Raw genomic sequence first — 13,790 nt, forward strand, 5'->3', positions numbered from 1 at the left:
GACTTCAGTTCTGAACATGTTAAACCTGAAATGTATCTGTGGTATCCAAAAGGAGATATTTAGGAGACATTTGGCTATATAAGGGTTCTGGAGAGAGATATCCACCAGGAAGATAAATTTGGGAGTCATCAGTATAGACACGGTAATTAAAATCACTGAATAAGATCACTCAGGACCAAGGATAGAACCTTAAGAAAAATCAATATATAAGAAAAAGGCAAAGGAAGAGAAGATAACAAGGAGATCAAGAAGGTGCAATCAGAGAGTGTGGTTACATAAAGATCGAGGAAAGGAAGTTCAAGAAAGAATGAATCATCACATTGTTAAATACTAGAGGTAAATGAAGTTAACATACAGAGAGAATTATTTAGATTTAGTCATAAGAAGTCTATTTGTAATCTTTTAAGGAGGTTTTACTGGTAGGGATGAAAGCCAGATGGCAGCAGATTTAAAGTAAGAGATATTAAATATTATGAATGGAGAAAATAGTATCTGTGGAGAATGAGAAAAAGCTGAGTAGGGGATTTCAGGGAAACATGGAGCACTCAATATCCATTTCATTCTCTTAGGCTGTCTTCTGATACTGGAGAGGTTAGAAACCTAAAAAATTAAAATCTCAGGCCTGCTTGCAGCTAGGTGAGTGAATATAACTTAGATTCTGTCAGATGCCTCCACAAAAGGTTTGGAAAGTGGAAGTGTGGTGAAGTCTGTATGACTGTTGAGGCAGAGGGTTTGTGGGGTGCGTGTGTGTTTCATCAATAGTAGAAGAGCTCTCAATATTCAGTAGTTTTGTAGGTGCTAAGAAGCAAACTGTAGGGCAGATCTACCAGGTACACTGGGGCTCTGGAGCTAACAGATACAGTGGTGGCTTCTTGATTGCTGAATTATAACTAAAGCGATGTATTTTTGGAGCCAATAGTTCAAGTTCAGGTAGTATCTTCTTAATTCCTGGATCATAACTAAAGGAATAAATTCCTGGAACAACCTGTTCTGGTGGGGGCCTCTGAACTCCTCACCTTCTTGAATGTTGTAGTAATCGTGCCACTGGTGGGTCAGTTCTGTGGTGCTGTTCTGAAGTCATTCTTGAAGGCTCACCTAAATTCCCATCCTTTTGGCTCTTACAATGATTCTTTTTTTAAAGATTTTATTTATTTATTTGACAGAGAGACACAGCGAGAGAAGAAACACAAGCAGGGGGAATGGGAGAGGGAGAAGCTGGCTTCCCGCGGAGCAGGGAGCCCGATATGGGGCTTGATCCCATGATCCTGGGATTGTGACCTGAGCTGAAGGCAGACACTTAATGACTGAGCTACCCAGGCGCCCCTCTTACAATGATTTTTATAAGCACCTAATTCTTTGTAATATATCCCCTTCTGCTTAAAATAGGCAGGCTTCTACTTCTGCAACTGAACAGTGACTGATATAGTGGGCTTATATAATCCTTTCTTAACACTAGATTTTCTAGCCCAGCAGTCCCCCCAAACTAGTTTAACAAATACCAGGGGAATCCGGTAAAAACAGTTTCCAGGGCCCAATTTTTGAGATTCAAATTAATTAAGTTTGGGTGGTACTTGAGCATCTAAATTTTAGAAGAGATGGTCCTTGTCTTTAAAGATGTCACAGTTGTTCGAATATCTTCAATATCTTTTCTCTTTTGGTATATAAATCACTACTTTTTACCATCCTTTTCTCATTCTCATTGCTAGCCTTCTCTAAGGTACCCTCCCACCTTCCTTGATGATTTCCATTATTTGATTCACAGGTGCCCTTTCCACTCCTTTACCTGCTGTTGTGATGAAAGGATTCATTATGCTAACAACACATCAAACACACTGGACTCAAGAGTCTTCCCATCAATTCTAACAACCCTCTTAACTTTACTTATCCTACTCATAAATAAGGTCACAGCATGACCTCATTGTTTTTTAAAACTATTCCACATGCTCAGGATTTTGACTTTAAAACTCTACGTGCCTCTTCTCATCCTGTTACTTTTCCTACTATCGAACTCACACACTGGGGATGATAGTATCTCAAGTGTCCTAACTCAGCTCTCTTCTCATACTCCATCAATCACCTTCTAGTCTCACTTGCCTTTCTGTCCAATTTGGACCCATGATCAGTCATAGTCAGCATCTAGCCCAGGGTCTGGGCATTCAACAAATGTTTGTTGAATTAAACTGTCAATGTTTCCATTAGAACAATCTCTCATTGCACCCCATAGTTCTCTAGTTCAGGACAGACTGACTATGAGAGGAGCTTTCTCTACTACAGTTGACCCTTGAACAACACAAGTTTGAACTGAATGGGTCCACCTATATATGGATTTTTTTCAATAAATACAGTATAGTACTGTAAATCTATTTTCTAATGACATTTTCTTTTCTCTAAGCTTACTATAAGAATATGGTATATAATACATACAACATAAAAAGTATGTGTTTATTGTTTATGTTACTGCTAAGGCTTCCAGTCAACAGTAGACTATTAGTTAAGATTTTGGGGAGTTGAGTTATATGTGAATTTTTGACTGTGTGGGGAGTGGGGACTGGCACCACTTAACACTGCATTGTTCAAGGGTCAACTGTACCGCTCTTTCTAAATTACCAAGGAGAAGTTTGAAAAATTTATGACAGAGAACAACAGTAACTACACAGCCCAACATACGCTTTGAGAAGGACACCTCACTTGAATTACTGATTTGTTTACTTGATTGATAAAATGTGACATAATCAGTTATTTCCGTTTCTGGGGGAATTTAAGCAGAAAAGAAACATGAACAGAAGATGCAGTGTACTAAGTCAGTTATCTTTAAAATAATACATTTTATTAGTCTAAGTAGTATTCTAAAATAAACCACAAATGTTTTACCTAAAACGCCTCCCCCGCTGCTGGTTCATTTTTGCTCGAGGAGCCACACCATCAACAGCCATAAAGAACACTTTCCTAGGTTTAATAATGCGAAACAACACCTCCAAGTAGTGAAAAATATCAGTAAAGATTTTATCATCTGAAATTCTGAAGTGAACATCATCATCATTGGGATGGGAACACTGATGTATGATTCCATTCATATCCAGGTACAAGTTATCAAATTCAGGAATCTAAGAAATAAAGAAAAAATGATCAAGATTGTTACTATAATCAACGATGGATATTTAAGCAGCTGGGAAAAACAGCTGATAAGCAGGATATAGGGGCATTCTTATTATATAAAAATAATCACAGTTGAATAAAGAAAGTAAAGAAAAAATGAACAGGAGAAATTGGTAAGATGGAGACATATTATATGGCTATATAATGCACCAATGGCTTGATCAAATTTACTGTCAGGAAATTATCTACCTATTTAAAATACCAAATGGGAAAATTTCAAATGAAGTGCTTGGTTCATTTGGTACTCAAACTATTAGTTTGACATCAGCTTTTCTTTCTTTTCTTCTTTTTTTAAAAGGTTTTATTTATTTGAGGGGCGCCTGGGTGGCTCAGTCATTAAACGTTTGCCTTCTGCTCAGGTCATGGTCCTAGGCCCCGCATCGGGCTCCCTGCTCCGCAGGAAGCCTGCTTCTCCCTTTCCCACTCCCCCTGCTTGTGTTCCCTCTCTCGCTGTCTCTCTCTCTCTCTCTCTGTCAAAATAAATAAATAAAAAATCTTAAAAAAAAAAAAAAAGATTTATTTGACAGAGAGAGACACAGCCAGGGGGAGTAGGAGAGGGAGAAGCAGGTTTCCCATGGAGCAGGGAGCCCGACGTGGGACTTGATCCCAGGACCTTGGGATCATGACCTGAGCTGAAGGCAGACGCTTAACAACTGAGCCACCCAGGCGCCCCTTGACATCAACTTCTTAATGCCTCAATTTCCCCTATAAATGGGTAACATAATGCCCATTTAAAAGGCTCTTTGTACATGGTCATTAAAAGATTTTACAAGTGATTTAAAGCCTTAGTGTATATTTGGTTTCACTGAGAGTCACTGATTTGTTCATATTAATTTAGAAAGCTTAGATTATGCCAAGAAATTTAGGAAATTTTGAAAACAGGGTGCCTGGGTGGCTCAGTTGGTTAAGCGACTGCCTTCGGCTCAGGTCATGATCCTGGAGTCCTGGGATCGAGTCCCGCATCGGGCTCCCTGCTCGGCAGGGAGTCTGCTTCTCCCTCTGACCCTCCTCCCTCTCATGCTCTCTGTCTCTCATTCTCTCTGTCTCAAATAAATAAATAAAATCTTTAAAAAAAAAAAAGAAAACAGATTTCTTGTTTTTGACATGTGGATTAAAAATATCTTAAACTTTGGCTAACAGGTGTCTACTTTCATAAAAAGACTTTCATGGCTCTGGCTCTCATTCATCTTTCCTTTATTTAAATGTTTGTGAGCAAGTAGGGGGAACACTACTGAAACAAATATACACTAACAAGGAAATGAAGTGGGCACAACTTAATAGTTATAATATCTAATTGTAATTAAAGAATTTGAGTAGTGTGTCTTACATACTAACTAAAGTATTTTGAATTTTCAGACATAAAAACATAATGAACTTTTCTTGTATAAACCTTATGAGAGCCATCTCTGAAACACTTCAAGTTTTACCATATGTACAGAAACGATACATTTTTCTCTTATTGAGAAAATGGCATGCCTCTGAGTTTAGGGAGTGAAAAAGTTTTGGCCTTTGAATCAATGAACAGCATAAAAACGTATTGACAAAACCCCATTTATACGGGATTGTACCAGGCACCACATAAAAAAAATGTAAATGTCCTTACTGAGTAATAAGCTCAAAGGACATGATAATTGTGATCATGAGGTTTAAAAGTATATTCAAGATTTACTATTTGCTTCAAAAAATCTGAACCTCAATCAAAATCTCCAGGTGAGAACTTTACAAAATGATTCCAAAGTTTCTCTAGGAGAATAAACATGCAAGAAAGAATATTAAAAAAGAAAAGTAAATGAAGGAAATCTGCTTTATATGATATTAAAAATTATAAAGGTGATTGAACAAAATAGTTTAGAAATAGTTCAAGTGTGGGGCGTCTGAGTGGCACAGTCGGTTAAGTGTCTGCCTTGGGTTCAGGTCATGATCCCAGGGTCCTGGGATGGAGTCCCACATCGTTGGGCTCTCTGCTCAGTGGGGAGCCTACTTCTCCTTCTCCCTCTGCCCGTTTGTGCGCACCCTCCCCCCCCCACTCTCTGTCAAATAAATTATTAAAATCTTAAAAAAAGGGGCGCCTGGGTGGCTCAGTTGTTAAGCGTCTGCCCTCGGCTCAGGTTGTGATCCCAGGGTTCTGGGATCGAGCCCCACATCGGGCTCCCTGCTCCGCGGGGAAGCCTGCTTCTCCCTCTCCTATTCCCCCTGCTTGTGTTCCCTCTCTCGCTATGTCTCTCTCTGTCAAATAAATAAAATCTTTAAAAAAATAAAATAAAATAAAATCTTTAAAAAAAAGTAGTTTAAGTGTATATAGAAATTTAGTATATAAGAGGCATTTCAAACCGGTGAAAGGGATGGGGTACCTAGCTAACTATCTGGAAATAAAACACAACTGTATCTCATCTTATAAAACAAATTCCAGAAAGAGTAAAAATTTTTAATGTGAGAAATAGAAGTAAAAAAATTATAAACAAATATTTTGGTAATTTTAGGGTGGGGAAAGCCAAAAATCATAAACCAAACAAACGATGGAGTTGGCAATCTGTATTTTTTACATCTATAGGGTTAAAAAAAAGTCAAAAACAAGTTTAAACTGAAAATGACAAAATGCAGGGAAATGCTTGCAAATTACGATAAAATCAACATTCCCAATATACAAAAAAATCCTCTAATAAAAGAGCAAATTTTAAAAGCATGAAAAATGCACAGCAATTCAAAAAAGAGACACAAGAGTCTGATAAATATATGAAAAGATGTTCAACATCCCCAAATTTCAAATTAAAATGTATCATTTTTTCCCATTATGTTAGCAAAGATTAGAAAAAAATGATATTACCCAGTTATTGGCAAGGTTTTGGGGAAACAGGTATTTCATATGTTATTAAAAGTAATAGCTGGCATTTATTAGGCACTCATTAGGTGCCAAACATTGGGCCAAACATATTCATTGTCTCACTAAATTATGGTAACTTTAAAAGAAAAATATTTAGATTCTCCATTTTACAGAAGAGGAAAATCCCAGATATAGAAAAGAGAGAGAGATGGCATTTATACCCAGTAGTCTGGATGGGAACATAAATTGGTGTAATAATATGAAAGTATATATCAAAATCTGAAGCATATATATCTCTGACCCAGGATTTCTTTCTTTCTTTTCTTTCTTTTTTTTTTTTTTTTAAGATTTTATTTATTTGAGAGAGAAAGAGAGAGAGAACCAACAGGGGAACGGAGGCAAAGGGGAAGGGAGAGGCAGACTCCCCACTGAACAGGAAGCCCAACGCGTGGCTCAATCCCAGGACCTGAGATGGTGACCAGAGCCAAAGGCAGACGCTTAACCGACTGAGCCACCCAGGCACCCCCAGGATTTCTACTATTGGTAATTTATTCTGAGAAATAATCAGAAATGTGCACAAAGATGTAAGCACAAGAATATTAATGGCAGTACTATTTAGAAATAAAAAATGAAATCAAAATGCCTAATAACAGAAAACTGATGATGGTACATACACACAATGGAGTACTACACAGTAATTATAAATTATGATATACATTCATATTTGACATTAGATAATGTGTGTAATACAAATGGTCAAATGACAAAAGTAGGCTATAAAACAGCAGGCATATTATTATCCCATTTATAGAAAATACTTACCTACATGTGTATCTGCATATAAAGGTTAAGAGTACATAGAAACAAGATGGTACTGGTAGTTAACCCTTGATGATGGAATTTCAGTTGTTTATTTTCCTTTGGAAGATATAACAGCTCTTACATCTCTTTGTATTTTATTAATTTTTACATAATGAGCACATACCTTCATAATCCGAAAAAAACCTATAATTATCTTTTTAGAAAAGAAATTTAAAAAATTCTCTTAGGTTTCAGATTGGCAAGAAAAATACAGAATGACTGAGTAACCATTGACTAATTCAGTGAAGAAAATGAGAACATGCAATAGAATCTTGCTCCTTCACAAACACATAATAATGGGGAAAAAAAAAAGAGACAGAGAGAGGCAAACTGAGAAACAGACTCTTAACTATAGAGAATTGAAGACTGCTGGAGGGGAGGTGGGTGGAGCATGGGTTAAATAGGGGAAGGGGATTAAGGAGGGTACGTGTTATGATGAGCACCGGGTGTGGTATGTAAGTGACAAATCACTGAATTCTACACCTGAAACTACTATTACACTCTCAACTAACTGGAATTTAAATAAAAATGGGGAAAAAAACCCAAAGACAATACTGAATTATTACATCTGTAAAACAGAAGTTTTGATGTTATTTTACACTTTCACCTCTCCTCAACCCCCGTATCTAATTAAGTCACTTAGGTTTTGTTTTGTTTTTTAAAATTTAACTTCCAAAATGTCTCTAGAATCCTACCCTAACCATTCCCATTGTGTTAGGCAATCTCACCATTTTCTCCATCCCCAGATTTCCTGCCTTAGTTCAAGCCCTGAGTTTTCCAACTAGACTACTTACTTTTTTTCTCTCCCACCACAGTGTAGTTAGCCATTTTTCTAATATATAATCTGATCATGTTGCTTCCATACTTAAACCCATACGATACTATAAACCTTTAATACCATAAAAGATTCTGTATGATTTGGCTGTTATCTCTCCCACCAATTCCATATTCTTTCCTGTTTGTACATATAGTCTACAAGCTAACTACATACAGTACGTTATTTAGAAAGCCATAAATGCACTGGGCTTTTCCAAACCTCTGTGACTTAATAGATGCTGCTACTACTTCCTGAAATACTTTTCTTTCCTTTATGGTCTTTCTTCCACTGATCTTGCAGATTTTGACTCAGCTTTCAAGATCCAGCTCAGGTATCTTTGGAAGTTTTCTTGTACTTACCCAAGGGGAAATGATGTTCCTTTCTCTATGTCATATCTTATTTGTTTTTGTGTTCCCAATGCACACAAGAATACCAGGCACATATATTACATGCTCTGTACATTTTTGTTGAATGCTGAAGTGTAACGTTTGTCCTTTCCTACTAAACTGTGAGTTCCTCAAATCAAGGTCTCTGATTTGAGGAACTCACAGTTTAGCACAAAAGGACAGACAATACACTTAAGTATTTGGTCATGTTTAGAACTCTTGGCATACTACCTGACACAAAGTAGCAAATAAAAATATTTAATAATAAATAGCGGAGCTCTCCCTTTATTAAATGTGATTGCACATGTAAGTTATAACGCTTACTTTGAATATGCATTTATACTGCTTTAAATTGTGGTTAAGTATTAACTTTAGTATCTAATTTTCTCAAATTAGTTGAGTTTCTTCTTGCTAGTATACTTTGTATCCCACTTAGTGCAGCTGCAAAATGCATTTTTCATTAAGACAATGTATATTTGACTGTTTATGAGAGCTATTGGCAATTCTTTTGTCCCAGTTCTTTAATCCTATTTACCTTAAACACTCCCAAGATTTTGTTGCTTCAGTTCATTTTTTAATATGCATATTTTTTGGGGGGGGAGGGGTGGAGGGAGAGAGAAAATCCTAAACAGGTTTCACGCCCAGCATAAAGCTCAATCTCACAACCTTGAGATCATACCTGAGTCAAAATCAAGAGTCGGATGCTTAACTGACTGAGCCACCCAGGCGCCCCTTTAATATGCATGTTTTAAAACATACTATGTATTCTTTATGTTATATAGTATGATATGATTAATATTCATTCACTCAATAAATATTTACTGAAGATCTATTATGTACCACAAAAGTAGAGGCAACATATATATCTGATGAAAACTTAACCTTTACAAAAAAAAAGGTCATACAACTAAGATTATAAACTCCTAGAGCCTATGTAGTTCTCTTTGTGATTACAATCTGGTACAGTGCTACTATAATAGCTAAAATATGGGGCACCTGGGTGGCTCAGTCAGTTTAGCATCCAAGTCTTGATTTCAGCTCAGGTCATGATCTCAACGTTGTGAGATCGAGCCCTGCTCCACCCTGGGCATGGAACCTGCTTAGGATTCTCTCTCTTCCTCTTCCCCTCCTTGCTGGTGAGCAATAATTACAGGTAAGATCTGTTAAGCACTTGCCATGTACTAGACAGATTTAAATGCTTTACAGTTGACCTTTGAACAACACAGGTTTGAACTGCATGGGTCCACTTATATGTGGATTTTTTTTCCCCAATAAATACAGTACAGTACTATAAATATATTTTCTATTTTCCTATGATTTTCTTAACATGTTCTTTTCTCTAGCTTACTTTACTGTAAGAATACATGATATATATAAGATATAAAATATGTGTTAATTAACTGTTTATGTTATCAGCGAGGCTTCCAGTCAACACTAGGTTATTAGTAGTTAAGTTTTGGGCGAGTCAAAGTTATACTTAGATTTTTGACTGCGTGGGGGTTTGGGGGGGGGGGTCAGTGTTCCTAATCCTCACATTTTCAAGAGTCAACTGTACGTGCATTCACTTACTTAATCATAGCAATCCTAATATTATTATCTCCATTTTGTAGCTGACAAAACTGAGTCACAAAAAGATTTGAGTTACTCACCCATAGCTAGTAAAGTAAGTGTTGGGGCTAAATTTGAACCAAGCAGAATTGCTCTAGAGCAGTATTTCTTAATCTTTCTTACACTATTGTCCCTCTTCCAGGTAGCTCTTTAGACTTCTTTTTTCCCTAATCACCACCCTCCAATGGAATTTTAATACCATAGTTATACTGTATATCTGTTTATACACTGTGGCACTTTAATATGTAAACCTCCACCCTCTCTCAACAATTTTGGCCCCCTTGGGAGCGATGTTCCTGTTCATAATTCATACTCTTGTGCCTGCATTTTTTTAAACCGTGGTAAAATATACATAAAAAATTTGCCATCTTAACCACTTTTAAGTGTACAGTTCAGTAGTGTTAAGTGCATTCACATGCTTATTCCAGTGCCTGCACTTTTTTTTAAAAGATTACTTATTTATTTATTTGACACAGAGAGAGAGAGAGAGACAGAGAGACAGAGAGCACAAGCACAAGGAGCAGCAGGCAGGCAGAGGGAGAGGGAGAAGCAGGCTCCCCATGGAGCAAGAAGCCCCGATGCAGGGCTTGATCCCAGGACCCTGGGATCATGACCTGAGCCGAAGGCAGCCGTTTAACCAACTGAGCCACCCAGGCGCCCCTGGTGCCTGCACTTTTAAAGCCAATCTTCTATGCATTTTGCTACAAATTGTACAGAAAGAAACACAAGCTAACATTCCCATTTTAAAGTGTGTGCTCTTATATAGGGAGCACATTTGTTTTATCCTTTTCTATATCTGCCTCAGAATGATGCCTTGGCAAATCAGTTATGAGAGTTCATAGGAGGCCAACTACTCCTGCCCTTTAAAACCCCTTAGTTACAAATACTGCTATATAATTGGCCTACACAGTCTTTTAGCGAATATTCTTTAGTTCTTCTGTTCTCAGGTCCATCAGATATTGCCCCATTGCTTCCTTTTTCCTCTGGCAGGGATGCCAACACCAACTGGGTCTAAAGGCTATTGGTAGTTTGTCCCCACCTACTTGTTTTTGGGGGTTCGTAGGGATACAATATTACATGGTTTTGTCAAAAATGTTCTATGGATTTCAAACTTTGCTATCTAGTTGTTCCTTTTTTTTTTTTTTTTAAGAGTTTATTTATTTATTTGTTAGAGAGAGAGCACAAGCAGGGGGAGTGGCAGGCAGAGGGAGAAGCAGGCTCCTCACTGAGCAAGGAGCCCAATGTGGGACTTGATCCCAGGACCCTGGGATCATGACTTGAGCCAAAGGCAGACACTTAACCGACTGAGCCACCCAGGCGTTCCTAGTTGTTCTGTTTTTATGTGAGGATTCAAAGAGACCAAAAATGATGCTGTTGTCTTTACCACCACCATCTTCCCACAACTTACTCCTCCTCCCAATCTCTTCCTCCCAGGACTAGCTTTTGAATCATTGTGACTTACTTAGGCTTATCGTCTTTTAAATACTGCTTAAGAGAGCAGCTGGTACCCCTTTATAACATTTGCTCTCTTTGTTGTTGTGGTCGTTGTTAACTACAAGAATCAAACATTTTTGAAAGACACCATTTTGATAAGCCAAGTTTTAAACCTATCCTTTTAAACCTATCATAAGACTGCCTTAAAGAGATTGTTTTTGCTCTTCAGTAAAAAAAACTTCTCAGGATGGTGAGAAGCCAAGACAGTTTCACCAAACCAACGTCTGCACCAAAGAGTACAGAATAAAAATATTAATAAACAAATTATATGTTATCAAGTCAATTTGAATAACAATCACATTATAATGACTAATACATGGCAGGCACTCAGACTTTTGTTGAATGAATGACCCAGGAAAAGCCAAAGTCGGTTGTCTCCATTTCTGAAATGTACTAGTAATCTTTTTTTACCCTCTTCTCTGGAAAGAACTATTTCCTAAATCGGCTCAACCCATGTTTCAAATAAATGAAAAATAAACTACTGTTTTGTAATTTTTTGTAAGCTCTTCTTCATTTACCAAATCTGACTGGGATCCAACAACAAAGTATCCCTTCTGGAAGTTTAACCCTATCTTCACGCTTATAGTACTTTTTAAGATGAAACCATAATTTAATAAACAGCATGATGGTGCTGGCTGGATTATTTCCCCTCACGACTACTAATAAAATGTTACCCATCAAAACTGATTCATTAGCTATACAAATATCAAAACTGATTTTCCTGTAAAATATAAAACGGACAAGAGATCTACCAAAATCATTAAATGTGACAAACACTAATGTATCACCCAAAGTCTAGTTTACCTAATAGATAAATGCTTACTATTTCTTTCCACAATTCCAATATATAAACATTTTTGGAATCCGCACAAAAACCTTGCACTGGGATATTATTACATACCGGATTACAAACCAGATATTATGACTACTAGTATTAGTGTTCTAACAATCCATTTCTTTCTCTCCTCTCTCTCTCTGTCACACACGGACACTCGCACACTGAAGTCTCCAAGTAACTGCCCCTGCCCGTCCAAGTGTATTTTTGTTTCTTTTACGATCTTTGAGATAATCGAAGAAGAGTAACAAAAGGTATCGTAAATATGAATCATCAGCTATGTCAAAAAGTCTAGGCGTTGGGGGTGGGGTGGGATGCAGGTCCTGATAAGGGAAAGTAAACAAGGTGACTCAACTGCGGAGGCACTTATTATTGTTCGTACGTGGGTCTGTTGCTTTCGGGGGGGGGGGCTCAGAACAGCCGCTCCGGCTTTGCTGCCTCTATAAGCTCCCTGGGCAGGAAAGGAAAGAACTCACTAAAACGTTCCTCCCCAGGACTTAATTTCGGAACCGCGGAGGGCCCTGGCCCGCGGCGGAGCTGTCAGAACGGCCCCGATTCCCGCGGCTCTGCCCACAGAAACGAAACCTACATCTTCGCCCCCATTCACATCATCGGGATATCCTCAAACCTTCTCCTCCCCGCCCTTCACCGTTCATTTGGCAGACGACGAGCAGAAAGAGGAGGCTGGGGGGCCCTGTTCCAGGATGGAGGGAGGGCCGCGGGGCCCCGGGTTCTCGGCCTGCTAAGCCGCTGCCCCCTCGCTCACCCACCTGATGCTCTTTCACCACTTCACTGAGGCAGGGATACCGCTCCGAGATCCATCGGTAAAACTTGGGGACTCCCATTTCGACCGTCAGCGCGAATTCCAGTCAGGGCCAAACCGAAACCAAACGCCCCGCCGGGGCCTAAGCCGCTGCCTCCGGCCGTCGCTCCGCGGATGACAACACCCCGCCCGCCCGACCATAGAGAGCACTCGCCGGGCCTAGAGCGGCCGATTCGAGGCCGCGTCCCCGGGGCGGGGCTCCGATCCCGGCTCTAACTCGCCGCCGCCGAGCTCTCCGGTGGTAGCGTTGAAGAGCCGGGCGGCGTGGTGGTGCGTTAAATTTAGTTCCGGAATGTTTGTGGACAGAGCTGTGCTTTGTAAGTAGACGTGGGAGTGGTGTGAAAGCCTCACGAGCCTGCTGGAAGTTTTGGAACACTGGTATTTGTCCTGCTTCTGTATCCTGGAATTACTGATCTCAGTATTTTTCAACACAGATTTGGAAAGATCTGGTGACTTATTTGGTTTAGCTTATTTTGTTTGGGGAGGGGGAGGTTTTTTTTCTGAGGAATATAACCCTGTATCAAACTTCTTTTAAAAACTTTTTCCCCCAAATTATTTGTTGGAAAAAATGTCCTAACTCCCCTCCACCCCCACCCAGCTTCCTCCTTAAATCAACATTAGGCTCCCCGAGGAAATGGTATACTTTTCACATTCATGTCTCTTGGTTTTCATGTTTTCCCCATCACACTCTAAACGGTGCAGAAAAGCATAATTCTGTCAAGCGAATTTAAGTAAAATTCTGTTATAAAAATTTTTTCCATTTATTTGAATGTAATAATCTCATAATTTTGTAAATATTGTGAATTATTTTAAATCATCAGCAAGAAAACTTACAAAAAAATGAACATTAAAATATCTTTAATTTTAAAATCTTATGAAATTTTAAGTGTCTTCTAAGACCACTAGATTCTGTATTCTGGTAAACTCTCAGTATGACAGAATCTTTAAAATTACATTATTGAGTTTTCAGATTCATGCTCTCTGGTTTA

The 13,790-nt window shown here is 38.6% G+C and overlaps 1 protein-coding gene across 3 annotated transcripts in view; it reads right to left on the reverse strand.

The window, feature by feature from the left end:
* XRN1 (5'-3' exoribonuclease 1) overlaps positions 1–12,926 on the reverse strand; it is a 114,899-nt gene extending 101,973 nt beyond the window's left edge. For all 3 annotated transcript variants that reach the window (XM_034996221.1, XM_034996212.1, XM_034996230.1), the window contains exons 1-2: positions 12,749–12,926; positions 2,872–3,104 (exon numbers count right to left, since the gene is read on the reverse strand). In XM_034996221.1, the coding sequence (XP_034852112.1) occupies positions 2,872–3,104; positions 12,749–12,823 (308 nt within the window). In that variant the 5' untranslated portion in view covers positions 12,824–12,926. The remainder of the gene's footprint in view (positions 1–2,871; positions 3,105–12,748) is intronic.
* Between the last annotated feature and the right edge of the window lie 864 nt (positions 12,927–13,790).

The sequence above is a fragment of the Mirounga leonina genome, unplaced genomic scaffold (assembly GCF_011800145.1).
Source record: "Mirounga leonina isolate KUSES-001 unplaced genomic scaffold, KU_Mleo_1.0 Mir_115, whole genome shotgun sequence".
Classification (NCBI taxonomy): Eukaryota; Metazoa; Chordata; class Mammalia; order Carnivora; family Phocidae; genus Mirounga; species Mirounga leonina.